This window comes from Chroicocephalus ridibundus, chromosome 14, assembly GCF_963924245.1.
Source record: "Chroicocephalus ridibundus chromosome 14, bChrRid1.1, whole genome shotgun sequence".
Taxonomy (NCBI): Eukaryota; Metazoa; Chordata; class Aves; order Charadriiformes; family Laridae; genus Chroicocephalus; species Chroicocephalus ridibundus.
In genome coordinates, this window is record NC_086297.1 from 2,134,979 (window position 1) to 2,160,692 (window position 25,714).

At 45.0% G+C, this 25,714-nt stretch overlaps 1 protein-coding gene across 4 annotated transcripts; it reads right to left on the reverse strand.

Annotated features, from left to right (window-relative positions):
* Nucleotides 1-251: 251 nt before the first annotated feature.
* On the reverse strand, nt 252-25,418 carry LOC134523218 (ATP-binding cassette sub-family A member 10-like). Of its 4 annotated transcripts, none has more exons than XM_063351884.1 (39): nt 24,724-25,418; nt 22,444-22,553; nt 21,591-21,801; nt 21,007-21,165; nt 20,651-20,751; nt 19,148-19,374; nt 18,681-18,819; nt 18,122-18,307; nt 17,228-17,375; nt 16,527-16,698; nt 15,888-15,946; nt 15,378-15,488; nt 15,110-15,285; nt 14,594-14,713; nt 14,091-14,229; nt 13,856-13,946; nt 13,414-13,553; nt 12,656-12,775; nt 12,289-12,484; nt 11,396-11,562; nt 10,523-10,650; nt 10,013-10,150; nt 9,359-9,472; nt 8,915-9,085; nt 8,558-8,668; nt 7,787-7,915; nt 6,886-6,954; nt 6,343-6,434; nt 5,824-5,944; nt 5,360-5,477; nt 4,799-4,890; nt 4,247-4,425; nt 3,569-3,644; nt 3,220-3,314; nt 2,653-2,772; nt 1,932-2,072; nt 1,577-1,656; nt 1,441-1,496; nt 252-842 (listed from the first exon to the last, which is right to left on the reverse strand). In XM_063351884.1, the coding sequence occupies exons 2-39, from the start codon at nt 22,543-22,545 to the stop codon at nt 744-746; spliced, it is 4,893 nt and encodes a 1,630-aa protein (XP_063207954.1). In that variant the 5' UTR covers nt 22,546-22,553; nt 24,724-25,418; the 3' UTR covers nt 252-743. The 4 variants fall into 4 exon arrangements, with proteins under 4 accessions (XP_063207954.1, XP_063207955.1, XP_063207956.1 ...); XM_063351885.1 differs by having other exon boundaries at nt 1,437-1,496; XM_063351886.1 differs by lacking the exon at nt 18,122-18,307.
* Between the last annotated feature and the right edge of the window lie 296 nt (nt 25,419-25,714).

Consider the following 25,714-nt stretch of genomic DNA (forward strand, 5'->3'; position numbering starts at 1 on the left):
CTGGACACCCCAGGCTGGTTTCCAGAGGGAGGAGTGACAACTGCTCGCCCCAGCGTGGAGGGAGGGCAGGGGTGAGCACGCTCCCCGAGCCAGGCTGACGGAGATAGTAACCACGAGTGACTACAACCGCCTGGCCAGCAGCCCTGGGCCCTCCACAGCCACCTCCATCCCCAGGGGAAGGAGTTTGAGCTGCTCAGCTGTTCTGACGGCCCACAGCAATGATGACATATGAGGGTGTAACTGTGGTTTCTATAGAGACATTTATTAGAAGGGTATAAAAATAGAATGCAAATTTCAGTAAGATCTATTTAAACAAATCGTCGGCAAATAGTCCCACGCATTGGTGGCAGAGGAGCCCAGAAGGTTGGCAGTGTGTCCAGATTCCCTGATGCACCCAGATCCACCGAGCAAAGCAGAGCCTTGATCCCCAGAGACGGGTTACGACCCTTCTTTCTGCAAACCTCTCTGTCCCTCTGCTGCGCGCTGCTCTGCTTGACACTGCAGGCACTATGTCATCAACCAGCCATTGGAAATGCAACCTGGGGTGTAGGACTTAGAGTAGACACCTGCAGGGTCCAGGTGAAATGTCTTCTGCACTGGAGAGAAGCCCTCAGCCGATGCTCACTGGAAAGGCAGAGCCTGTTCCTCCTCTTCGTGGTACACTGATAATGGTAGTAAATACGTGCAGTATCACATCAGTTAGCTTAATGCTGAGTAATGAGTAAATGAGCATCTTTGGATCTTTAACAGTCCTCCAGCTGAAGCTGTTTCCATTCAAAAGTCCCATCCAAACTCAGATCAAAATTGTCCTTTTCCTGTTCTCGGGAGAGTTCCAAAAACACCTGAAATGGGGAAGATGATAAAACTCTTATCAAAGATTATTTCTCTGACTTTCACTAGACACTGGGATGCTCCTTTACAGGAGGTACAGCTCTGCAACCCCTATGAGAGGTATGTATGTGAAGTAGCTTTATGTGGGGAGCACATACACAGGTGCTGGTACGACCTGAGAGGCACCGGCTGCCCATAGGCATATCATAGAGTAGGTTTTACCCACCAATGGATGGACATAGACATTCCTCGTCTTTGCCACCAGCCTTGTACAAGCAGCAATAATCTGCTGCTTCAGGAACAACCATAGAGGCTGGGCATGGGCACCTCCCAAGGGCATCCATCCCTTGGGCTTTCTGTGTCCTGGGGCGGATGAGTGGAGTCAGGCAGCGACACTTCGCTTAGGCTTGTTCCCACCTTGCTAAATCCCAGCAGTGAAAAAAGAAACCCACCATATTCCACCACTTTCCCAGTAGAGGACCCCTTGCCCACCACCCCCAGCCAGTTTTTTGGTGGAGCAGCCTTCTGCCACCACACTGGTCCAAGTCTTGCTGCAGCTTTCGTTCCTTCTCATGCCTTTACAGCATGTCTAGCCTTGAAATCACCTGCCTGAGCCAAAGTATTCAGAGAGAAGCTGTACTCCTCAAAGCTGAAGTTTCGTTTGGCTGTGGAGAAATGGAAAGAGAGTAAAAAATTAGCAGTCTGTGTTCCACCTTTTCAAAAAGTCATCTTGTTTCACTCTTACCTTCCTCTAGCTTGGAGAAAGACTGAGACAGGGGCAGTGCATCTTCCATTGGGACCTTGTAGACTAGCAAAGAGGGGAACCTTGTAGAAAAAGAAGAAAAGGTGATTCTTGGTCTGTATTGAGGTTCTGGGATCAAAACTTCATGTTATACTATGAGCTGGATGTATGGATATTCTGCTGCTGGGATCCCAGCAGGGCTGGATGTGGTGACATTATCAAAGCAGATCCTCGTACAGGAACTCCGAGCTGTTCATCCCTCTCCAGCTGAGATCCCGTGTCTGGTACATCACACTGGGCACATTTTTAGGGATGAGGTGGTGTTGAAAGCGCCGTTCATCCCATATTTTATAGTTACCTCTCCTGACGGGCTGCACTAGGGAAAATCCTCAAAATCTCAGCATGGAGATCATCAGTGCGCTCTGGATCCTTGACCTTAATTTCCAGTAGATAGCCTTTGCCAAACTTGTTCTTCAGGTACTGAATGGAGCCAAGGCACCTGCAGGGGAGGGAGGAAAGAAAAAGAGACATCAGTGTGAAACCGTTGGTACCCCACCATCTTCTCCTTCCCAAATTCTAGTGCTGGTGAAATCACGGGGAGCATTTCATAAAGCCCACAGAATCACAGACTGGCAGGGGTTGGAAAGGACCTCTGGAGATCATCTCATCCAACCCCCTGCTAGAGCAGGGTCACCCAGAGCAGGTGGCACAGGAACGCCTCCAGGCGGGTTTGGAATGTCTCCAGAGACGGAGACTCCACCACCTCTCTGGGCAGCCTGTGCCAGGGCTCTGACACCCTGATGGTAAAGAAGTTCTTTCTTATGTTTAAGTGGAACTTCCCATGGTCAAGTTTGTGCCCGTTACCTCTTGTCCTGTTGCCGAGCACCACTGAGAAGAGCCTGGCCCCATCCTCCTGACACCCACCCTTTCAGTATTTATAAGTGTTGATAAGGTCCCCCCCTCAGTTGTCTTTTTTCGAGACTGAAGAGACCCAAACCCCTCCTACAGTTGAGGCTGTAGGAGAAGCCCCTGTCACTGCATGGGCCGTTTTCCCAGCTCAGCCACATGCTGCTGCCCACCGTAGCTGCCCAGACACCATGATGGCCACACGGTCGCACACCGCCTCTGCCTCCTCCATGTAGTGCGTCGTCAGGATGGCTCCTGTCTCCTCTGTTTTCAGGGAGGCACGAATCATTTTCCTGATGATCAGAAGGAGGTAAAAGAAAGCTAACACTCCCTAGGAATATCAGACATTTTCTTATCTTTGTCCCTCTAAATGCCTCTCCTCTAAAACAAGAATAAAAACTTTACATACAGCAACTTTGGAGTGACGTGCGCATGGTAATACTTTGAAATAATGACAAAGAAATATTTTTGACTCAGGTCCCTTTATGAATTCTTCCAAATCCCATATAGACTGTCCTAAAGTTTGCAACAAGGATGAAGGCAGAATGGTTTTTCTCCCTTTGCTCATACTTTAGCTAGAGAGAACCAGGAAAACGGAGTTTCCAATAAAACCATTGGCACGTGACGAGCAGCACTAACCGCAGGTGGGGTAAAACATTCTTTACCTCACCTTAGGCATCTACTCTTGGCTTCCAACCCCTTTACCATGGTGGTGGCACAGCGCCTGAGGTCCTACTCACCAGACCCGGCGCTGCCCGTTGTGGTCCATGCCAGTTGACGGCTCATCCAGGAGCAGGATGGCGGGGTTGCCCAGCATGCACACTGCGAAACACAGCTACCAGAGGGAAAGGGCTTTGAGTCACATCTTTTACAGTCTCTGGGCTTTGTTTATAGGAATCAGGGTTCTGATTTATGGGAAATGTAGTTTTGGAAAAGGCTAATATCCATCACCCCACACCCCACCGTGGGAGACAACACGATGCTCTCCTGGGTAGCTCAGAGCACAGGTAGGTCCCTCTGGTCATGGAGGGGATTTTTGATTTGTGCTATGAACGTTGCATTGCTCATTATCGGTAAAACAAAACACACCTTTCTGGTTATCCCCGCAGATAATTTTCTCGTCTTTTTTTTTAAATAGTCTTGAAGCTGCAGAGCATTCACTACTCTGTCGGGAAAGGAAACAAATGAAAAAAAAGAACATTTTTGTTATTCCAAACTCAATATTCTCCTTAAGAATACCCAAAACAATAAGAAAAAGGAACTTTCTTCCCCTTGCTCTTGACTCCTGCTTGTTTTCATTAAACATTCATTGTGTTATTAAAAAGTAAGTGAATATTTGAAGCAAAGTGTACTGAATAAGCCACAAGCTCTTTTCTAACCCCATCATTAGTGTCAAGAGCATTATAAATCCATTCCACCTTGCCAGTGTCAGCTGAGCAGGCAGTACTTAAGCACCCTTTCTTGTAGTGCCAAACTATAACATCAGAGATTTTAGAAATGCTTCCTAAAGATAACATACTTAAAAGGACATTAGTGGTAAATTCATCCCCACTAAATGCACTCAGGCAAATTGGAGATTGTCTTAACCCACTCACTTAATCATGGCATTTAGCACAAAATCACTTTTGCAGCTCCATTTCCTGAGTTTCTTTCAAGGTTGCCTCTGGCTCACAGTGAATTTTGACTTTCTGGTCCCCTCACCATACCCTAGGAATTGGTGGATAAAACGTTGACCAGCCCCTGGAAACGCCCTCCATCCATCCGTACCGGTTGACAGCAGCAGCCGTATCCTCCTTGCACACCCCTTTCACGGCCGCGTAGACCCGCAGATGCTCCTGCACGGTGAGGTCTGGCCAGAGCGGGTTCTCCTGCGGGCAGTACCCCAGGAAGGCGGGCGCGTGGTCCTCGAGGTGGGAGGTTGCTCCGTCTCCCCTCTTCATCAGCACCTGCACAACCAGGCTGATGGTCTTGCTCTCACACAGCCTTGCCCGGAGACAAGGGTATGGTGCAGAGGAAGACTATGGGCTTCATTGGGATTTAGGGGAGGAAACCCAAAGAGCAAGGGATTGACTTTGCAACCCTCATTTACATGGTTTCTAAATATAAACATGGCCGATTAGGGTAGATACAGCTGCTTGTCAAAGTTAGAAGGAGCTCAAAATGTTTTTTATTAATACAGTATTTATTAGCATAATGCATTCAATTATAACCTTGATCCCTAACAACGCTTCGAAAAAAAAATTATAGCTCAGCCTAGGTGCAAGGTTTGCACTTGTGCTTTTATCACGGACCTATCCCTTTTCTCCAGATGCCTCCTACCTGCCCAGCAGTCAGTGCCGTCTCTCCAGTAATCATTTTGATAGCTGTGCTTTTACCAGCTCCGTTGGGCCCCAGAAGCCCTAATACTTCTCCTGGAATCAATACATACAATTTCTTAGTAATACTCCCCATTCAACAAATAGATCAGGCACAGTCCCATAAAAGAAAAAAAATATAAAAGAGAGCATGCTGATATCAAAGATCGTATAAAAGTAAACAGTATAAATATATGCTCTGAGAGCCCATAATGTTTCAACTCTAACTGATGCCGGGAGTCTGAGTGCTGCTCCCAGGTCTCTCGGAAGCCACTGCTGACGTGGATCCTGGAGAGAGGGGGCTACGTTGTTCTGGATAACGGAGAGTCGAAGGTCAATAATAGGATGCATCCACGTCATGATATTCAGTAACACATCAGCCACAGACCGCACATGCCGTAACCACAGAGCAAATAGATTTGACCTTTATGTCCTTGCTTGGATAACTGAGAACCTGCAGGGAATTAACTCTCTGGGTATGATCGGGGGCCCAAAACAGGTCCAGAAGAACAGTTCTAGTTCTCACCTTTTTTAACACAGAAGGAAACATTTTTGGTGGCCATTTTCTTCTTCTTCTTAAAAATGGAACCAGCTTGCTTTATTTTATATTCTTTGCACAGATTGCTGACAATAATGACTGATTTCTGAAAACGAGGAGGAAGAAGAAAGATTAGTCTATTATATTGGATAACAATCCTTCAGTAATATTTTTCCATTAAAAAAAGGCAGAAAACCTTCTAAAGGTCTTTTGAATTTGTTCATTGAGAATGTGAAGTGCAACAAGACACTTTATTGTCCACGTTCCTCTTAACAGCTTTCTTACCTGTCCTGATGGGACCCCCGCTGTACATTTGGGAGTTTGATTTTCCTGGTGAGGATAGCACAGCCAGAGCACTGACCTGCACTCATGGATACTTGCTGGTTGGTTTTTCTACCAGTGGGCTTCTTACTGGTATAAAGTAAAACGAAAAGGACAACACTTAGTCGTACCTCCTTGTGAGCCGGAGCGGCTATGGCATTTCTCACTGCTGTTCTCTCAGTTTTAACATCTTCATCTTCCTCTTCAAGCTCTTCAGGTTGCTGGTGGCTGCTTTCTCTCCTTGGGCAAATCCTACAAACCCACCAGATTCCTCTTAGCATTTTGTTCTTTATCCTTGTTCTCCACCAATGCATTTTGGACAGACCAAGAGTGAATGTCCTTCTGGTTCAATGTTTCTTGTGGGGTTTTATTATTTATTATTATTATTTTTTTTTACATTTGTTATCTTTCTATGTTGTTCAAAGAACCACGCTGGTGGTTCTCCACTGTGTGGAGGCACTAACAAGCTTGAGAGCTGTTTTATGTTATCACCGCATTGGAGTATTTAAGGGGGTATTTTGGTTATAAAAAATCATCGGTGTTAAAAAAATATTTAGAAAGGCAATGATATCTGATCAAAACGTTGCCTTCAAGGAAAAGCAGTGTGGTAGGAGTTTTGATCTTGTATGTGGATGTGTGTTTATACGAACCTAAATATTGGGTCCTTTCTCAGAACTGCTCTTCCATATTTTATCTCCAAATATCGAAGAAGAAAAATGAAACCCACAGAATGGATATAGGGCTGAAAAAAAGAGGTCACTGCATTAACAGCCTTGCCTTCCGTCCTACTACGTCTGCAGCTGAGAAGATGGTGGCAGTGTTACAAAATACGTAGGGGAAAAACACAGTATGTGAAAACAGAGTCCATTAACATCTAAACTCAGGGTAATCCTGAAGACTGTGAACTCTACTGTCATTTACCAGTACTGCAGAAAATACCGATGATCGTAGAAAACCACAATTCATAAAATAACAGGGCAGCATTAAGTGATCTGTGCTTATTTCCTTTTCCCTTCCCCATTTCAAAGGAGTGAGGTTATTTTTGCACAGTGGGATAATCTGTCATCCAGATCCACCAACGGCCTCCTTCTGCATGAAACGAGCTTAGGGTTCCTGCCCGCTTCCTCAGAACTGAGGAGGGGGTTTAGGAGGCACACGTTCCTAAATAAAAGTAATCTTAAATGCTTTCTTACTGCAAAGACAGCTATTAGTACATCATTCTTTGGAGTCACTTCAAATATCTCCATGTCTTCTATAAAAATCTGTAAGAATAAAAAAAAAAATACACAACGAAGACCTGTAATTCTTTAGTATAATTCTGGATAATTTTGGAATTTGAAGCAAACAACAAATACTTTGAAAATGTACAAAAGCTTCTGATTTACCCAAAATATTCACCATAGAGATGAACCAATACAGATGTTTGACTTTGGGGATCCCAGTCCTGTACCAGAAAATGTCACGGCCCTCAGTACATGTATCAGACTCTTCTTTTGGGGATAATGGCCTACCACAGGAAAACATCTGGTCTCTTCTCCTTTGGGGTCCCGGGAGAGAAGAGGTGGAGGTGAGTGGGACAGGACAGAGAAGTCTCTTCTATTTGTACTTCACTCCTAAGTAATTTATGGCTCATAAGTGGTCTTGCATGTAGCTGGAAGGTTTTGTTAAATTCTTAGTTGACTTTCCAAGACCACCCTCAGCTGACATGGAGTAAAGTGCCGTGTGAGTATTCCTAATTCTCACTCAATTTCCCTGAAAAGTCGGATGTGTAAGTTCAAATCTTCTTGTATAATTCTTCAAGCCGAGTGGCTTGACTCTGCATGGAAAGAATTAAGAGGGTTTACCTAATCTACAGTCACGGCTCAACTGCACGAGAAGTAGCCTCTAACCATAATGAACAGCTGGAAAAATTAGATCTGATCTGAAACAGTCATCTAACGATGCAATCTGTCCACTTGTAAAATCCCACCCGTAAGAGGAAAGTAATGAACCTTCCCAGAACACAGCACGCGATTACTACCAGACTTTGCTCACAAGGACACATAGTGGTGATTTATGGTGGGATGCCTCTTCTTGCCCAGCATCACCACTTACCTGCTGGCAGTGGATTATGACACCCATCAGTGGGTACACGGGAATCAAGAGAGACACAACGTAGAGGGTGATTCTAATATCAGTTAAGAAATCCATGACTCTGCTGATGATAAAAGAAACAAAGCACACCTAAAAATAAAACAAGAGGGTATCTTAGCTGATGGGAAGGGTTGTGCTCCTCACTGATCTTAAAAATTGTGTGGGTCTGCCTTTTCAGTTCCCTGTTGAATTTCTAAAAATTGACAAGAAGGATAAAGAAGAGAAATGGTGAGGGTTCAGGGGATCCTCTGCCATTTCTGCTTGATGGTAGGCTGCCGGTTTGGGTCACCCAGGGAAACTTTTTCCCAGACACAGGGCTGCTTTAGGCAGAAGAACGAAGCACGAGATCCCATCCCTGTTCTTTCCCATCCCAGTTCATTCCAAATAAGCCATCTCCTTCCAGGTCAGGCTCAGGCTATCTGTGTCTAACCTGATGCCTCCTGTCAACACCTTACATCTCTTGGATGTGAAGGGTTGAACAGAGTGATAAGTAATTTTTTGCCCCCATTCATGCACCAGCTCAGGGTGGATCCAAGTATTTCCCTGTGCCGCAGCAGGATTGTGGGAACAGAACATGGTGACACGAATTTAATATAGAATTGACTGCTAAAAACCACATGCCCTTATTTATGTTCTACATCTATAATTGGTGTTTTGACCTCTAGTTCATCCTTAAGACCTCAAAATACATTTTTGTAAACCCTACAGCACATTATCTAGCCATATGCTTACCACTATCAGGATAAAAGACCAAAAATCACAGTTCCATCCTTTGCGAAAGATGAAGGAGATCAAGTAGATGAAGAGAATGATAGAAATTCCATAGCCAAAAGTACCCATGATCTACAGAAAAAAAGGGCTTTCATTAGAGAAAATGGAGTGATCTAAACAACCAAAAACCTATATATAGTAACATAGTTCAGTTTAAATGGTCATACATTAAGATCAGGGCGTTCAGAAATTACCACAATTTTACTTCCAAGTGTAAAGGAGTATATTAAGGCAAGATTTATTGCTACTTCTACACGTGCTCAAAACATTACCCCAATCCCTCCCTAGTGAACCAGCAATCACCCGACCGGGACGTACCAGCAAGAAGAGGCTGTCGATGCTCCTGGAAATCTTGTTGCTCATGGCAAATGGAAGCCCAAACATGGAGAAGAGAAGGAGCCAGCACAGCGGGATGTCCACCAGTGCCTGGCCACACCAGTACGCCGAGGGAAAGAGCCCCGAGATCCGCAGCTGGGCACGAGCTCTCACCTGGGAAGGCACAATGCGAAGGACAGTCTATTGTCGGTGCCTGGTTGGCCAACTGCACCCATGGGAATGGCTCCATGAAATAAAAAGCTAACAAAAAGCTGTTACCATTCCACCTCTTTTTGCCTTTTTAGTATTTTGCACTGGCTGCAAAGCTGCTCTTGGCAATACAGAGAAAAACCCCTCAAGCTGCCCATCATATTCAAACATCCTTGTGGCAACACAGTTGTAATCCCTTCTGCCCACCCCAAATCTGCTCCATTTCAAGGAATTTACCTTGTAATCCTGCATGTAGCCCATTGCAAAGTGAGGAGGAAAACCAGGGAATAACAACAGCATATAAATGAGGTAAAAAGAAACAAAATAATCCCAGAATCGTGGATTATCTATCTGAAAACAGAAGAACAAAGCATTTGTAGAAAACACCCGTGATGTAATGGCTAGATGCCACAAGTCATCTTACTGCATTTCTCATGAAGTACAGGGCAGTATGAACACAAAGTGGGATTTGAAACCAAATATTGGCAGGAGGAAGGTTTTCCCCAAACCACAGCCCTGCAAAGTGCTTGCCATTGGTGAGGAGAGGAGGATGGTGCAGGTCCCACTCCTCCACCCCAGGCTTGTGGTGAGCTACCTCTCCTGTCAATTGGTGGGCCACAGCTTGAATAACGTGATGTAGAGAATATGGAACCTCTCAAACCCTCCCAGCCACACTCTCCTTTCAGCAGCCCTCAAGACCCAGAAGGGAAAAATTAGCTTCACTTTTTCTGAAGTCGAACATGATGGTTCCAGAGCCATCATGGAGGAAGGTGGGTCTACAGGTACAGATAACCCCACATGGCTTCCCATTAGAATCTGATGACTTACTGAGACCTAAAGCAGATTTAAGAACTATTTTCTGACACCTGATTGCCAGGTTCTGACACTTACAGAGAAAAATGGGTGATTCCAGATCCGAATGTGCACAGTGGAATTGAGGGCTCTCAGCAGAGCGTTGCTGATGACGTTCACAAGCACTGGGAAGCAGTTGACGGCCTCCAAGTGGCATAACACGGTAAACCTGTAGCTCTTCAAAGAGCAAAAAAACAAGATGAAAACTCTTGGGTTTTCTCATCTGCAGGGAAGTAGTAGAAAAAGAGCATGCCAGGAGAATCCAGCCCTGAAATAATTCATTTTGCGTATGCTTGGTTTGCTAAAAATTGAAATTACTAGGTACTGGAAGTCTGTATAGCTGTGCTACAAAAATGAAAAGTTTGAGGTGGAGGATGAGGGAGATAAGGTCTCCTCCAGCAAGTAGTTTATGGGTTAAAACTGTTCCAAATCTTTGTACCTGTGGGCCTTACTCAATAGGACCATCCCACGGGTAGAGCTGATGGCGGTATTTTGCTTAATTATTCAATTATTGGGAATAAATAGGAGGAAGAGAAAAAATATCCTCACCTGGCCTTTGCGAGACACTTTTATAGCCCCATTGTGTTTTAGCTCCTCTGTGATATTTTCCTCGCTTGTTATTTCCACTGTGAGATCTTGGCTCTCGAGCGTGTGGATAAAGTCTTCAATGCCTGCGCCTGGTGTGAAAGCCAAAAGCAGAGGAATCATAATAGTGAACAACAAGACAGTCTCTGATGGTTTGGTTTTTTTTAACAAAAAATCCATGACCACAAAACAAAAACAGAGAAAGTCTAATAACCGCGGACATCAGACAGCACATATGTGATGGATCATTGCACATTCATTTCTGTGAAGTTAATGGATTTCAGTCTCATTGACTGAATTTTGCATTGTCATTTTTTGTTCTGCCTTTGCTCAGTTGCTACGAAATGTATTTTACTTACTGACGGTCTGGTGAAGCCAACAGTATCGTACTCTGGCAAAATAACATAAAATAGCATCCACTCATAGGAATGTTGAAGATAAAACTGTGGAAGCAGACTGTCAGTTTGACTCAGCATTACTGAGCCCTTTCTGGAGTATGGTGCCTGGTTTGAGGATCCCACACTCTGAAAATGCAGAAATTGTTTGGATAGAGATCTGGATTTGGGGCAGGGAAAGAGCTGGATCCCTTTTAATCCAATCTGCTACGATATCCCTTTTCACACCATTGTGTCAGATCTCACCAGCTGCTGAAGCCAAAGTAGGCTTCATTCATAACCTCTTAAAAATAACAATTTCCATGCTTTTCTGCCACTAAAACCTTCATCATCCCTTGGATCCCCTCCATCCTACAACCATCTGCTCTTTCCGCTTATTTTCCTTTGCAACAGCAAGAAGCCCCAGAACAGGAAAGGCTGAGGAAAGGCTCCTTCCCCTCACCCGTGGAGTTGTGGACCAGGAGGTTGGTTGTCTCCGAGTGAGCCCTCTTCCCCAGGGGCGAGAAGTAACGCGCAGACGAGAGCTCCCAGAGACTCACACTCTGCCAGGCAGCAACCAGGGACAGTTGCAAAACCAGAGGAAGCAGAAAAACCACATAGAGCAGCAAACTACATTAAGAAAGAGACAGATAAACACTCTGAAAATATATATTCAGCAGAACGCATTTGCGTATTGGGAATGGAATACTATATTCAGGTTACCCAATGCTTTTCCCATTAAAAATTTTTGGCGGTTTTATTTTCAGAAGTCTCAAACCTTGATCTTTCACAAAGCCCCTCAACATTTAGCAGGGAGAGGACCTCATATGTGGAGTGCTCAACTTTTGGGGCCCACAAAATGCCTTTCAGACTTCCTTAAGACATAAGTTTTTCATAAATCTGCATCTCCCTTCTGTTTCTTGGGCCTCACCAGGCAATGCCAGCATGCCGGATTGAAGGCCAAATGAATTCGGACCCTGGCAACCTGAGAGAAGTTTAAAAAAAAATAAAGAGGAAGTCTGAAAGTAGTATTTTTCCCTCCTCTCTCTGCACACGCTAGCTTATTTTAAAACTTACTCCTCCATCTGAAATAAAAGTGTTTCTATATGATTCTTTTCTTCAGGAAGAAAATGGGTTGCCCTTGCAGAAATCACTCAGTATAGAAATGAAAACGCACAAAAGGGAGATTTTGCATCACTGGCACTGGAAAGGAAGAAGCTTCCCCTCCTCTGAGTGCAGGTTGCCAAGACCTGATACCAATTAATCCAAACGCTCATCGAAACAGGGGTGTGAAATTGTCCCCCCACCCTGCTGTGACTGTGTCCCGTTCCAGATCTGCAAGAGAGAATTACTTACATTGACCGCAGGTTCTTCACCGAACTCTTAAGCTTTAAGAGGTGCACCCATGCCATGGCAGAGACCTGCTGCCTCCAGAGAGCCAAGCCACCAACCGCCGCCTTCCCGGTGTCGGAGAGCAGCAGGGAGCCCGGCTCTGTCTCGTCAGGGCACCGCGGTCTTGCTTCTGCCCACTCCTCCCCAAGGACATGCTCATCTGCAGAGGGTTTTCCACATGCACATTTAGGTCTGAGACTAGCTTGTACATTGTGACGTGTGAAAAATTAAGAGCCACCTCGTAACCAGCCGTTGGAGGCATGCCCAGAGGTTATTGCACAGTAGCCGTTCTCTTTGGCTACAGATTGTATATTTGCAGCCACGACTGTACCTTCTTGATCAACTGTGGCTTCTTCCTCCAGCCTCAGGAAGACATCCTCCAGGGTTGTCATGCTAACTCCATAATTGATAATTCCCTGGTTGGAGCAGCTGTCGAGGCCACTGAACAGATCTGCAGGGCAGAGAAAATACAAGTGCCTTCAAGCTTTCAAACATAAGCACCTATCTCCAGACCAGAGCGTGGTTCAGCTGAGTCAACCCGACTGGAGCATCTCCAGTCACAGGGAAAATGCTAGAGCAGCCAGCTGCCGGGATGTAAAGGGCCTAGAGGAACACAAGACTGCCAGATCCGCAGCTCATTGGAGATGTTTTTCTATTTAGCACCCGCATTTCAGACTATGCATCCTCTGAGGGACCAGGGCTATGGGACGGTCAGACTGAATGTGGTGGTCACGGGTGCATGAAGCTCTGCCTGGTGCGTTGCAGGTGTGGAGCGGTACCGGTTCTACGGAGCTTTCTCTTGTCATTAAATTCTTTTTTAACAGAAAGAAAAATAAAACTGTTGGTAACACACATACCCCAGTTTAGCCTGCTAGGATTTTCTTTACAAACAATATCAAAACATTTGTTGTACATTTTGATCTTAAATGTATGGATGCTAAAATTTTTTTTGGGGAAAAATCAAAATACAACAATTCTGAAGTCCTGATAGGAGTCCGGTAGAAAATCTCCCTCTTCGTTTCTCTTTGCCCACATTTGTGATTTTTTTTTTCTCTATGGACAATTCTCAATTATTTTAACACACATTACCTGGGAATTTATTCACGTTTTCCAACGGTAGTTTATATCTCAGCTCATATTGACTGTGTCCTGAGAATATGACATTGGGGATGTACTGTTTAACCAGAGCTGTCACGTTCTCTAAGTCACAAGACTCACTGACATGGATCCTGTTCAGTTGAAAAAAAACCACATGCTTAGTTTGGAAGGAAAAAAAAAAAAAAAGGCAAAAAACCCCAAACAAATAACAACCACCATTGTATTTGCTAAGACGCATAAAAACTCCAGCATACTTCATTCATTCCTTACTCTGGAGTAAAGTGCCACTTCAGTTAATTTAACTGAATATCACTTCAGTTAATTGTCTTGTTTTGACGACATCTGCTCTACAGTTCTCCCCTTACAGTCATTCTGGTGGCTCCTTGTACATGCATGTTTCCCAGATACTCGTTTCTGGGACAGAAGTAGATACCTTAAATGATAGCCAATCCCCCATTTTTTCTTCAAGAAGAGAGAAGAACCGACACACTTCAGCCTCCCGTGCGACATAAAAGCCTTGCGGTCTGAAGAAAGAAAGAAAAAGCCGAGGGAATTTATACCGTAGAGCAGCAGCAGCAGTTCAAAGCCTCTTTTGCGAAGGAACCTCACATGGACGTTCTGCTCCAGGGCTGTTCCGCAGGGGCGCTGCAGGCTGACCCCGTGCTTACCTGCCAGGATGTCCGCCTCGTCCATTAGCTGCGTGCTGAAGAGGATCACCCGGCCGGCTCTGTGCTCCTTGAGGAGGCTCCACACCTGGTGCCTGGAAAGAGGATCCAGCCCAGCCGTTGGCTCATCCAGGAACAAAACCTGCAGAAAGGATGAAATCAGACATTATTTGTTGCTGGAGTAATTGCACATCTTCTGGGATTTATGTTCTCCTGAAAGTCACAGGTCCTGAAGGCAAGAGAGCCAGGCCTCCTTTTGTGACGGACAACTCTTCTGGGAGCTGTGCAGAGGTCAGCGAACTCTCTATCTGCTTTAAAACAAGACTAGCAAGATGAGTTATGAAATTGACAAAATGAGGTTGTTAAATTTATTACTTTTAATAATTATGAGCGCTTTAAAGAGGTCTGAAATCATGGGCCAACTTGTGGCCAAGTGCATGCGTAAGGTTTTATTTATGTTGGACCTGAATATTCCCTATATTGCAGAGCGCGGCCTGCTGCTTTACCTGGGGGTTTCCAAGCATGGCTATTCCAATGGATAACTTCCGTTTTTGCCCGCCACTCAGTTTCTCAGCTTGAGTGTCTTGAACGCCACTGAGATCCAGCAGTTCCAAAATGTTTTGCACCTAGAACAGCACAAGGATGTCTGTTCCCAGCACCAGTTGTTCTTCCATCCTTTGTTAGCCATGAAGGGGATCTGGCTGGGACTAAAGGCATAGTTTCTAAGAGCATGTCTAGCTCCTGCCCACACCGACCCACCACTGGCAGGAGCAGCCACTGCAGGGGCTGCTACATCCCCTCCTCTCCTTGGGTTGAGCAGAGGAATCGCTGTGGTTGCACCAAGCCCACAAGCTTGCCTACTAACCCGGTGGAAGCTAGACAACAGCTTCAGTTTTCAGAAGACACAGCCAGGTAGACCCTTGGAGCCTCCAAGTGCAAAAGGAGCCTTTACTGAAAGGTGGGGGTTGCCTACAGCCTCACGATGCTGCACGGTGACACGATACAGGGGATCACGCACTTACCTCTCGCTCTACCTCATTGGACTTGATGCCCTTGATTTCTGCAAAAGTTTTCAAATTTTCTTTCACCGTTAAGACTTCAAACTGTATGTTGAACTGTGGGCAAATGCCAATCATCTCTCTAATCTTTTCCCTGTCCCCTACTTCAGAGAGCTTGTAGTTGTAGATGGTTGCAGAGCCTGTTTACAGGAATAAACGTGATGAAGCGGAACGAACTGGTCTTTACAGCTTTTGAATCAATCTCACCCCAACCTCCCATTTGCCATCCTACCTTCAGAAGGCAAGGTCAGTCCACCGAGCACGTTTAACAGCGTTGTCTTTCCAGCCCCACTGTGGCCGAGTAAAGCAGTGATCTGACCCTCATAAATATTTAAAGACAAACCTAGAATGAAAACAACATCAGGTTTGGGAAGAAACAAGGTTTCACTTGCCTCCACTCGTTGTCAAGGGTGAGACAAGTCAAGAAGTACAAGAACTAAGTAGTAATAATTAGTCAGAAGTGCATTAAGCAAATTGGGGTGACGTTCTGGCAACCTTGAAGTAAAGGCATAAGATGCTGCTCTGTATTTAGCAGAAAAGGCAGAAATACAATAATAGAAAAAAAAATCTTTCTTCTCTTTAGCCTTACTAAAAATAGAAAATCAGTAAAAACTGAACAAAATATTGATCAGTTGCATCGACTAATATTTTACATAAATTTTCAAGCAATACAAGTGTTGTTTTATTTCTTTGACTGACTGAAATGTTCGCATAACCGGAATCAACATCACAGCTTCCATACCTCTTAAAGCTTCTGTCTTCTTGTCTTTCTTTTTGTATGTCTTTTTAACGTTGTTGAGTCTAAAAGGAAGGTAAGGAGGCTATTATTTCAAGATTCCTGTAAATACGTTTCCCTGATGTCCATTTTCAGTCTTATTGGTCTTAATTTAGGATGACAGGAGTGGCAAGAGAAGTTAGAGGTACAGGGAAGCGACCCTGAGACTCGGTAGGGTTTGGCACGCTCTGTACACAGGTGTGAACGTCACTACCTGGCACACAACACCGGCACCAAGCCTTGCAAAGACAAGGTCAGGGCCATTGCAACAGGCGTCTGGTTTACAACGGGCTGCCCTCCGCGTTCTCCTTGTTGTCCCTAATAGACACTTAACCAAGTCCACAGCAAAAAAATCCTGGTTTTATTTAAATCTGAATTTATCTGAATTTCACCATTAGTGACCAGCCTGAATTATCTATTTGTCTCATCTTTGTCTTATCTCTACTTTTTCTTTGGGAAACACAGTGTTTTGCAAAAGCCTCATGAACACAAAAACTGCCTGGTTAAGCCAAATCAAAGCTGATAGCAGAAGCGGTTGCCTGCGGGAGCATTAAACCCAAGCTACCCAACTCAAAAAGCATGATTAGCAATTCTTTCTCTCTTAACCTGATGACCTCCTTCCCCATGAATTCTTGGGGCACCAGCTCTACATCATCACCAAGGAGCTCCTCAGGGCTCACTGCAGTTCTGGGCATCTCCCTGGTGGAGCCTCTCCTGCTCCGCACCCAGTACAAGGGCTTCAGGCAGAAAAAAGGGGGATCTGGGATGCCGTATTTGCCTGACAGGAAAGCAAAGAAGACGACCTGTCATTAACCAAAGCCACAACCAAGACATCATCCTAAAGTAAACATTTAAGAGGTTCTAATAAGTACTTGACTGCCCCGAAAGTGGTACTTTGTCCACAAAAGAGGTTTGGAGCTGGGGTGGATGAGACAAGAAGGTTGGCTTCAGGGCTATATCTAATGAATATATATTCATATTCATCAAAATATCTATATTTTACTTAAAGAATTAAAATATTGTTGCACACATTATTACATTATTTTCTCAGAAACAGTCCAACAGTAGTATAATTAAAAAGAAAAAATACTAAATACTTTGTTGTCTTTGATTTGGGAATTTCCAGTGTGTGCCCAGAGTAGAAAAGTCACTCAGGGGTGTAATATATTTTTTTAGTCCAAAGCCTATTTCGGTTAACTCAGAGAATGGAGCAGCCCATAATTTTCTTGAGGAGCTATAACACTCAGTCAGTATAAAGCGAAAGTATAAAAGAAGAAAGTATCATCATAAGCATAAATCATACCTACCTGGCAGAACTTTGTCGAAATACATAGCTAAGAGCATGTAGAAGACTGAGTCAAAGACCAGCATAATGTAAGTTGAAAATAAAAAGTATGATTCCTCCATAAGGTTAGAAAAAGAGAAACCCATTCCATATTTTTCTAAATGGAAAACCTGAAATAAAGGACAAAGAAGAAGAATTTTCAGGCTGGAAAACTAGACACATGCCATCACACCACGGATGCAATTGACTGTGTTAACCCAGAAGTCTTCTGCCGTACTGACCAATTATTTTTTCCTTTCTTTTGAGTTAGGAAGGGAAATAAATTTACTCCACACAGAGATCTTACGTTTTCATTCAGAATTTTCCAGAACAATCCAGAAGCAGAAAAGATCAGATTTTTATAGAAAATCATTCAAGAAATATGGTATTTGCACCCTTGACATGACAAAGTCATGACAAAGATGATATAGCGATTGATTTAACCGTATGGTAAATCAGCAGTAGATTCAAGTTTCTTTTTCTGCTTGTGCAGAAATCTCCTCTCCCAGGCAGATTTTTTATACGTCAGGAAATCAAATATTAAATAACTGGAGCTAGAAAGCATCGCTCAGAGCTATGGAGGTGTGATTGATGGGAAAGTGGGAAACTGCACGGAATTATCCAAAGTGGGGATGGAGGAGGGATGGCCACAGCAGAAAACTCGAATTGTATTTGCACAGTTTCTGTTGCCAGGAAGAGGTGCTGCAGCAAGAGAGGGATGACCTGATGTCCCTGAGTCAAATTCCATCTGCCTGGGGTCCAGCCCTGGCTTATGATGGTGCTGTTGTGTGCGGCGATGGGTTGCCTGGGGCTCCCTGAGACAGCTCAGGACAGCAAGCTACTGGGAAGGTTCAGCTGCAGACATGATGCCCCATACCTCTGCAATGCCAACATTAAATGCAAAAGGACAGAAGAGACCAAGAAACAACTTCAATGGTTCTGGAAGATTTTCTATCAGCACCGCGAGGCTCAGGCATCCAAAGAGAAATGTGATGAGGATCCCCATGGAGCCGGCAAGTTTGGAGGTCCTCAAGAGGGAGCAGAGCATGAAAACCAGGTGGATCTGCAAGAACAGAAATTTCCTTCAATCACTGAAGGAAATAAATATCCTTAACAGTAGCACTTCCATTTGCCAGGCAAACAGATATCTGGTGAGCTGGGTCTGTGTAGTAAAGTACACTAAAGTCCTTCTTAGTGGGTTGATCTGAGTTTCAAATCGGCTCTTTGATAGGCAATCTACTGCCCATCGTTTTTTCAGGCTGTAATTCAAATCCCTGCTGCTGAGTCAGAGAATCCACTCAGCTATTTCAATTAGTATGGCCGTGCAAAGGAGAGAGTCCTGAGCGCTGTGAAAAAGGCTCTGGAGCAATGTTTAGGCTCATCGACATAATAATAAATCATGTGGTGAGAAAATTTGGTTTTAAAACCCGACTTACACATGCTAGGCCATACAGGAAAAAAAGCAGTAAGACCGCAGGGAAGCTGCTGAGGTAGAAAGCATCCTGCACCATGAGAGCCGTCAGCAGGCAGGAGAGGACCATCACGTAAACGGCATACAGCAGACTCCAGGAGAGCCTGAAGACGGAAGGGTGGCATTACACTTTTGTTCATTAAGAACTGTTGTTACAGCTTCATCTGCATGGCAGAAACATTTAAGATTAAAATATTATGTATGTATAACATTGACTCATTCATACTCTATGAAGAACAGATAGTAAGACCCACCTCAGGAGGAAATACCCAGGGAAGAAGAATATGCTGCTGCCATGCTCAACCCTTCTGGTTTCTTCTTAGACTACTGGAGAAAACTTATGAACTCATTTAACTTATTAACTCATTGCGCATATACCAGAGAGTATACTGATTTTTGGCAAATGGATACTTTAGTTAAAGAAGAACTTACCAAAATGCAATATCCTGCAGCCCCATCGTCTTCATCAATACTTTGAGCTTCTTCTTTTCTCTCACAACATTCATCGATAAGGAATACATGAACGGAGAGAAACACATCACGATAGTAATCATGAAATAACTGTACTCTAGTGTAATCAAGGAGATGACACTCCGGGACTTCATACGAACACCAGCAATTGATTTCATTTCTTCCCAAACAGAATGATTTGTCACCACCTAAAGGAATTCAAGGTCAACATCTCAGTATTTAGATATTTTCTGCAGTGAGATGTATTTATATAAGGAACCTTCTGATTCACCATCCCTAGATTTACTTTTTAGTGCAGCTTTATAGAAGACATCATCAAGTAATGCGATAAAGCCCTATGGGAAGGGCTCATCTGACTCATTTGTGTGCCTGCATCTCAGCTAGGCTCCCCGCCTTGTCTATTGAGGGAGATAAATCCTTCAGCACACTCAGAGACAAGGATCCAGACACAAAAGTCATAGAATCATAGGGTTGGCAGGGCCCTCTGGAGATCATCTCGTCCAACCCCCTGCCAGAGCAGGGTCACCCAAAGCAGGTGGCACAGGAACGCCTCCAGGCGGGTTTGGAATGTCTCCAGAGACTCCACCACCTCTCTGGGCAGCCTGTGCCAGGGCTCTGCCACCCTCACAGCAAACAAGTTCCTCCTCATGTTTAGGTGGAACTTCCCATGGTCAAGTTTGTGCCCGTTACCCCTTGTCCTGTCGCCGGGCACCACTGAGAAGAGCCTGGCCCCATCCTCCTGACACCCCCCCTTTCAGTATTTATAAGTGTTGATAAGGTCCCCCCTCAGCCGTCTTTTTTCCAGACTGAAGAGACCCAAATCCCTCAGCCTTTCTTCATAAGAGAGATGTTCCAGTCCCCTCAGTATCTTTGTAGCCCTTTGCTGTCCCCTCTCCAGCAGTTCCTTGTCCCCAAGGGCCTGTTTCTCTCCCCAGGTATGAAAGCAGCCTGCCCAGCTGGAGGCGCACAGCCAGGTGGGATGACCCCTACCCTGCTATATTTTTGAGGAAGAATTTGGAAAGGAAGGCCAAGAAATGACAGACGTGCCTAACTCGAAAGCAAGTCATCCAGCAGATATTCAAACCGCCCCAGCCTCCTGCAAGAACGGCCTTTTCCTTGGAATCTGAGAAATACTCTAAATTAAACAGTGACATTACACTGTTCCTGCTCTTAAAGGTTCCCAGCCTTAATTTAAGAGAAATTGCCATTTTGTAGAGAAATAAAAGTAAGGACATATCTTCAAAATGAAATTGAAAGCAGTCATTTTCTGCAGGAGTTGCTGGTTGCATTCAAGTTCTCACTGTCCCTGCCAATAATACTCAGAGAGCTGAGTATTTTAAGATATTTGGTTTTTTCTGCAGAATTTTCTGATTAATCTCTTGCTATTGTCACTGAACAGTTTTTCATTCCTGGACCAAGTTTAAAGTAAAAGGATACCCACACGAGTTCGTAAATTTGATTTACCTCTATAATAGCAGCATCGATGCTGGACTGCAGGGACAGGAAGCCTTTGTACCAATAGGTTGGGCTGTCACAGTAATGCGATGAGAAATTGTAACAGTTATCTGCAAGGATGAAAGGTTGAGGGCACCCCAGGTGAGAACAGTGAAACATAATTGGGTTTTCACTACAAAAGCTGATGATAAGCACACATATATGCGCTATGGGAAACTCTTCCAATGGACAGGGGTCCACTGACAGAAAAACAAACAAACAAACAACAATTTATTAAATCATTTAACATATATATATTATTCCAGCAAAGCAATGCCCATCCATGCCAGGCAATCGCCCACTCATAAATCCTCATTTTCCATTACCTATGTATCCCAAGTTGTCGTTTGGAATAGCCACTTTCCCAGCAGCAAACCTGAGGTGATAGGAGAAGTTGTCCTTAAACACAACCCCTATAATTTCATTATTCGAAATCCAGGCTTTCTCCAGGGCTCTCTCATTGTCCACTGCCTCCAGTTTTACACCTGTAGTTTGTAAGAAAAACATTGCAATGAGTTTCTTTAGGTCTGGAAATGTGCGCACGGGTCTTGGGGTGTATATTCTGCTTTTTTAGCATTTTAACTCCTCCTTTCCAGTTCTCCTCACTAGGCAGGGTAGCACCTTTGAATACTTCATACTTTACTAGATGGGAATAAGTGAACCTCAAAAGAATGAGCCAGTGTGTCCTACTAGTATTACTCTACAAAGGCAGAGCTTTACAGCTCAGAAGCACACACAGCCACTGGTCACTGAAATATCAGAGAAGAAATATTTGTGAGAATGGAGGATTTGGGGTGGACTTTTTCTACTGACCAAAGATACTGGAGAACAGCTATGTATAATAGTGGAGAACACAATGTATAATAGATTAAGTAATGACAAAGCTAAATACTCTAAAGGCAAAACACACCTGTCATTAGAGAGTTCAAGGCCACTTTGTTCATTATTTGCTTTGTGGTCACGGTGACAGGTGTAAAAGCGACGGTGACCCCAGTGGCATTGTAGGCAGGATCATCGAGTTGCCCGAGGGAGCTGTAGGGCACTTCGGGGTAGCGCATGTTTACCATGAACACGCACACCATGAACACCAGTGGTAGAAAGAGCAGAGACAGCACCCACTCCTAGGTAAGGGGGAGAGCGGAGAAAAGAATTTAACAGTATAACAGTATAGGAGCTTATTCTTGGCAGGATTAAAGTATCAACCAGAGGCACTCAGACACACCGGTTTCTTAGATGTCGACTAAGCCTGCCATAGGAAGAAAGGCTGAGAGAACTGGGCTTGTTCAGCCTTGAAAAAAGACGGCTCAGGGGAGACCTTATCACCACCTTCCAGTATTTTAAGGGTGGCTGCGAAGAACAAGGAGAGACTCCCTTTTTACGAGGAGTCACATGGAAGAGACACAAGGTAACGGGTACAAGTTCCTCCTGGGGAGATTCCGATTGGGCACAAGAGGAAAAACTCTCACAATGAGAACAATCAGCCACTGGAATAATCTCCCCGGGGAAGAGGTGGATTCCCCGTCATTGGGCACTTTTAGGATTCAGCTGGATGGTGCTGGGCTGTCTTGTCTAGACCGTGCTTGTGCCAAGAAAGGTTGGACCAGATGATCCATGAGGTCCCTTCCAACCTGGTATTCTATGATTCTATGAGATGTACTTTAACTTTTAACGTTACAAAATGAAACTGGGGTACCGGGGCAGGCAGGGATTGACTGGTCTCAATGGTTAGCTACTCACTTTTTTCTTTTTTTTTTGGAGCTTACCTGAAAGCTTTGCATCTTCATCCTCCACTTGATCAGTACATTTTTCCACAAGAGAATTTTTGTTTGCTGGAATACACTCATATTTCTCTGAAGTGTCTTCATCTTTGAACCTACAAACATTTTTCTTTTAAATTACTTTCAAAGACAGCAAAAGGTAGAACAGCAGTGACTGCTTTTATTTGCAGTCCTTGCGCATGTGCAGAGTAACACTTTATTTCCCTTTTTATGGCAAAAGGGAGAGCTGAAGGGACTCGGACCTCCTGCGCTGAGCACAAGCCAGCCCTGCAGCACCGCTTCTAGCAGCGAGGGACCAAGAGACCTCGTTGTCCTCAACATCCTCCCAATCTTTGCGGCTCGGCGGTATGACACTGATTATAACCAGAATTTCACGCTTCTGTGCTGTAGCTGTTAAGGCTGGGAGGAGTTACTTATGAAATAAAAAAGGGAAGAGCAGACTACGCGACCTGATTGGCTGGGGTGGCCTTAATATCCAAGAAATAACGACAACAACGTGGCCCATTAAAATCACCAAAATCTTGCATGTAATTTTAACGCGCTATAGGCTTCACACCAAGACGTGCTGAGCAGCTCCTGGCTGGGGAGTGAGCTGAGCTCACACGGAAAGCAGTGTTGATGGAAGGCAACAGAGCTACGAGAGAACAAATTCTTGTAAGTGCCTTTGGAGAGCTGTCACTGTCGGGGATAGTCATGGGAAACGAGAGAGAAACAGCCAGGAGTGTGCGTTGGTGCGTTACTCCAAAAGACGTGGCAGCATCCTTAAAATGATGTGGTTGAAGCAAAACAAGGATTTGTTACCTGGAATAATGCTGGTGGTGGAAACTTAAAGAAGTGGGCATAAAGCGAACTGTCAGAGTAACCTTTGCAGATGAGGTATGGACATACTAACACCAGTAAAATAATAATTAACAACTCCAATGAGCAAAAGGACTAAGCATCCACATGCAAAAGAGCTGCACTCAGAGAGCCAAGCTGCTTTGCTGTCACATAAGGCAGCTAAAACATGTCTTCAGGCAAGATCTTGATCTTCCCTAAGTGAAGCCTCGGGTAGAAATATCAGAGTATTTATAGACCTAATGCTTTCAAACCTTCCTGTCATGCAGGAGGAGGATTTACATTGTCGTGTCCCCTTCGGGGAATGATGCCTCACGGTGCGGACAGGCAAGACAGAGTCTATCTTCTTCCAAATATTTATGTTCAGTCCACAGGAGAGGCACGTCTCTGCTGTAACGAGGCGGCAGGCACCGAAATGCTGGAAAAACAGCTCCAACAAACGGTCTTCCCCTGGAACACGCTGCAAACACGTGTGCTGGCACGGCACGGCGGGAGGATGGGGCCGGGACATTGGCTCAGTGGCAGAAATCTGCTATTTTTGCCAACGCTCTCCGAATAGATTTTTCTCTTACAGATGATCTCACTAAATCCCGGCGCACAGAAGTTTGAATTTAGCCCGTGCTAATGATCTCTAGAATTCCTTGAGGAGACTGTGAAGCTACGCTTGCGATTGCTTGGTCACTTTTTCACCCGGCAGACTCAAGGTGCAAGCCAGCGTGTGTCACCCGTGCGCGTTTCCACCACGGAAACGGGATTTGGGTCCCAGCTAGAGCAGGTTTCAGGTTGGTCCTTCACTTTAATAGTCACACGGAGTGATCTCGACAAGCCGACGCACCGCTGGAGTTTCCCCTTCACACCCAGGGAATCCCGGGAGGGAGGAGAGCCGGCACACCCGGTACCATTGCGGGTGTCCCACCTGTCCCCTGTCCCCGTCACCCCTCAGCGCTGCCCGGCCCCCAGCCCCGCTGCTGCGGGGTTTGGGGGAAACTCGGCAGAACTGATCTCGTTGCCCCTTCAGTATTTCAAGGGGGGATTTTTAAGAGCGTTAAGATGGACAGAAGACTTCTTAAATTCCATCTTTAGCTTACTCTGCACGTGGGGAGCGAATTCTGCTGCTGGATTACTTGAAATACCAAGCTGAGCTGAACCTACCTCATCCTTTTAGCACCAAGAAACACTGGAAATACACCTCTGCCGTAAACTGAGCTCCATTTGTGTGTTATTTCACATCAAAGTAAGGTTAAAAAGACTCTATTGCCTTTAAATAGTCATTAAACTTAATCGCAAGCTTAACTCGGACTATTAGAAAGTGTCTCACCTATGCACATTCTCACCCAGTATTATTAACGGCGTTATCAATTACTGGATGTTTTCATACCTTTTAGATAATAATTTTCATTCGTTTTAAGAAGCAAGTTTAAGCCTTACCTTAACGGGAAGGTTTGAAAGGAATCCAGAGCTTGTCCTTTGCAGCCTGCCTGCGGAAGGGGAGATGCTGAGCCTCCCCGGGCTGGACTTGCCGGGGGTCCCAGCAGCTCTCAGTGCTCCTTTGTCCACGCGCCCGTTTTTTCCCTCAGGCACTTCTGCCAAAAGGCATTCCTCACGCCATCACTTCACTTTTTCCCTGGCTTCCTCCCCCTCCTTGGCGGATCTTCAGATTTATTTATGTTATAACAAGCAAACAGAGCATATTGTTGTTGAGTTGCTGGAGCAGATCCTCTGAAAAGTTACTGAGAAAATTCTTGAGTCTTGGCCAAGAGAGGAAAAATGAGCCCAACAACAAACCGCACAAAAATCCTTTCTCTGGCAAACTCCATTATGTTCCTCAGTGCAGCAAGAGAGGCTGAAGTCAACAGAAATATTACAACACAGCGCTGAAGGCGGAGAGGAGCGAATGGCGACTCTCGCTTGTCTCTGGATGGCAAAGGTTGTGTTTGCAAACTGCTTCAGTGCCACCAGCCCCGGGGTGGGAAGAGCCGTGAAGCGCTGCCTCCTGGATAGGAACAGCTCTTCTGATTAGAAAACGTATTGTACACACTAAAATAAACTTCTCTTGACTAAGTCTGTGCTTCTAAAGGGTTTGATTTCATCCCCAGGCTGAGCGTGGCTGTGGAGCACGCCTGCCCTCCGTCGCCCACCGCAGCATCCCTCGCCGCAGCAAGGGCAAGGAATGGATGGTGGAAGGGAGAAGCAACCAACTGGGACAGAGGCTGGGCTTGGGAATGCGGAAGAGCTGGATCTGCTTCCCTTTGCTCTGCCTAGCGGAAAAAAACCCACCCCTAACATTTAAATAACATTCAGACGTTTTAGAGCCAGGCAGACTCCAGAGGTGCAGTAAGCCAGGCACAGAATGAAGCCAAGACCTGTCCCCGGTACATCTCCTGGGTGCACAAACCGTCTCCGCCCCTTTCAGTCCCTC

Excerpts from the sequence above, each read along its gene's own strand:
- LOC134523218 (XM_063351884.1), bottom strand. The coding sequence starts at position 22,545 with ATGAAGACACTTCAGAGAAATATGAGTGTATTCCAGCAAACAAAAATT. Across the intron at positions 12,776-13,413 it reads AAACGTGAATAAATTCCCAG|ATCTGTTCAGTGGCCTCGAC; the intron begins GTAATGTGTGTT and ends TCTGCCCTGCAG. Across the intron at positions 9,086-9,358 it reads GCTACATGCAGGATTACAAG|GTGAGAGCTCGTGCCCAGCT; the intron begins GTAAATTCCTTG and ends GTGCCTTCCCAG.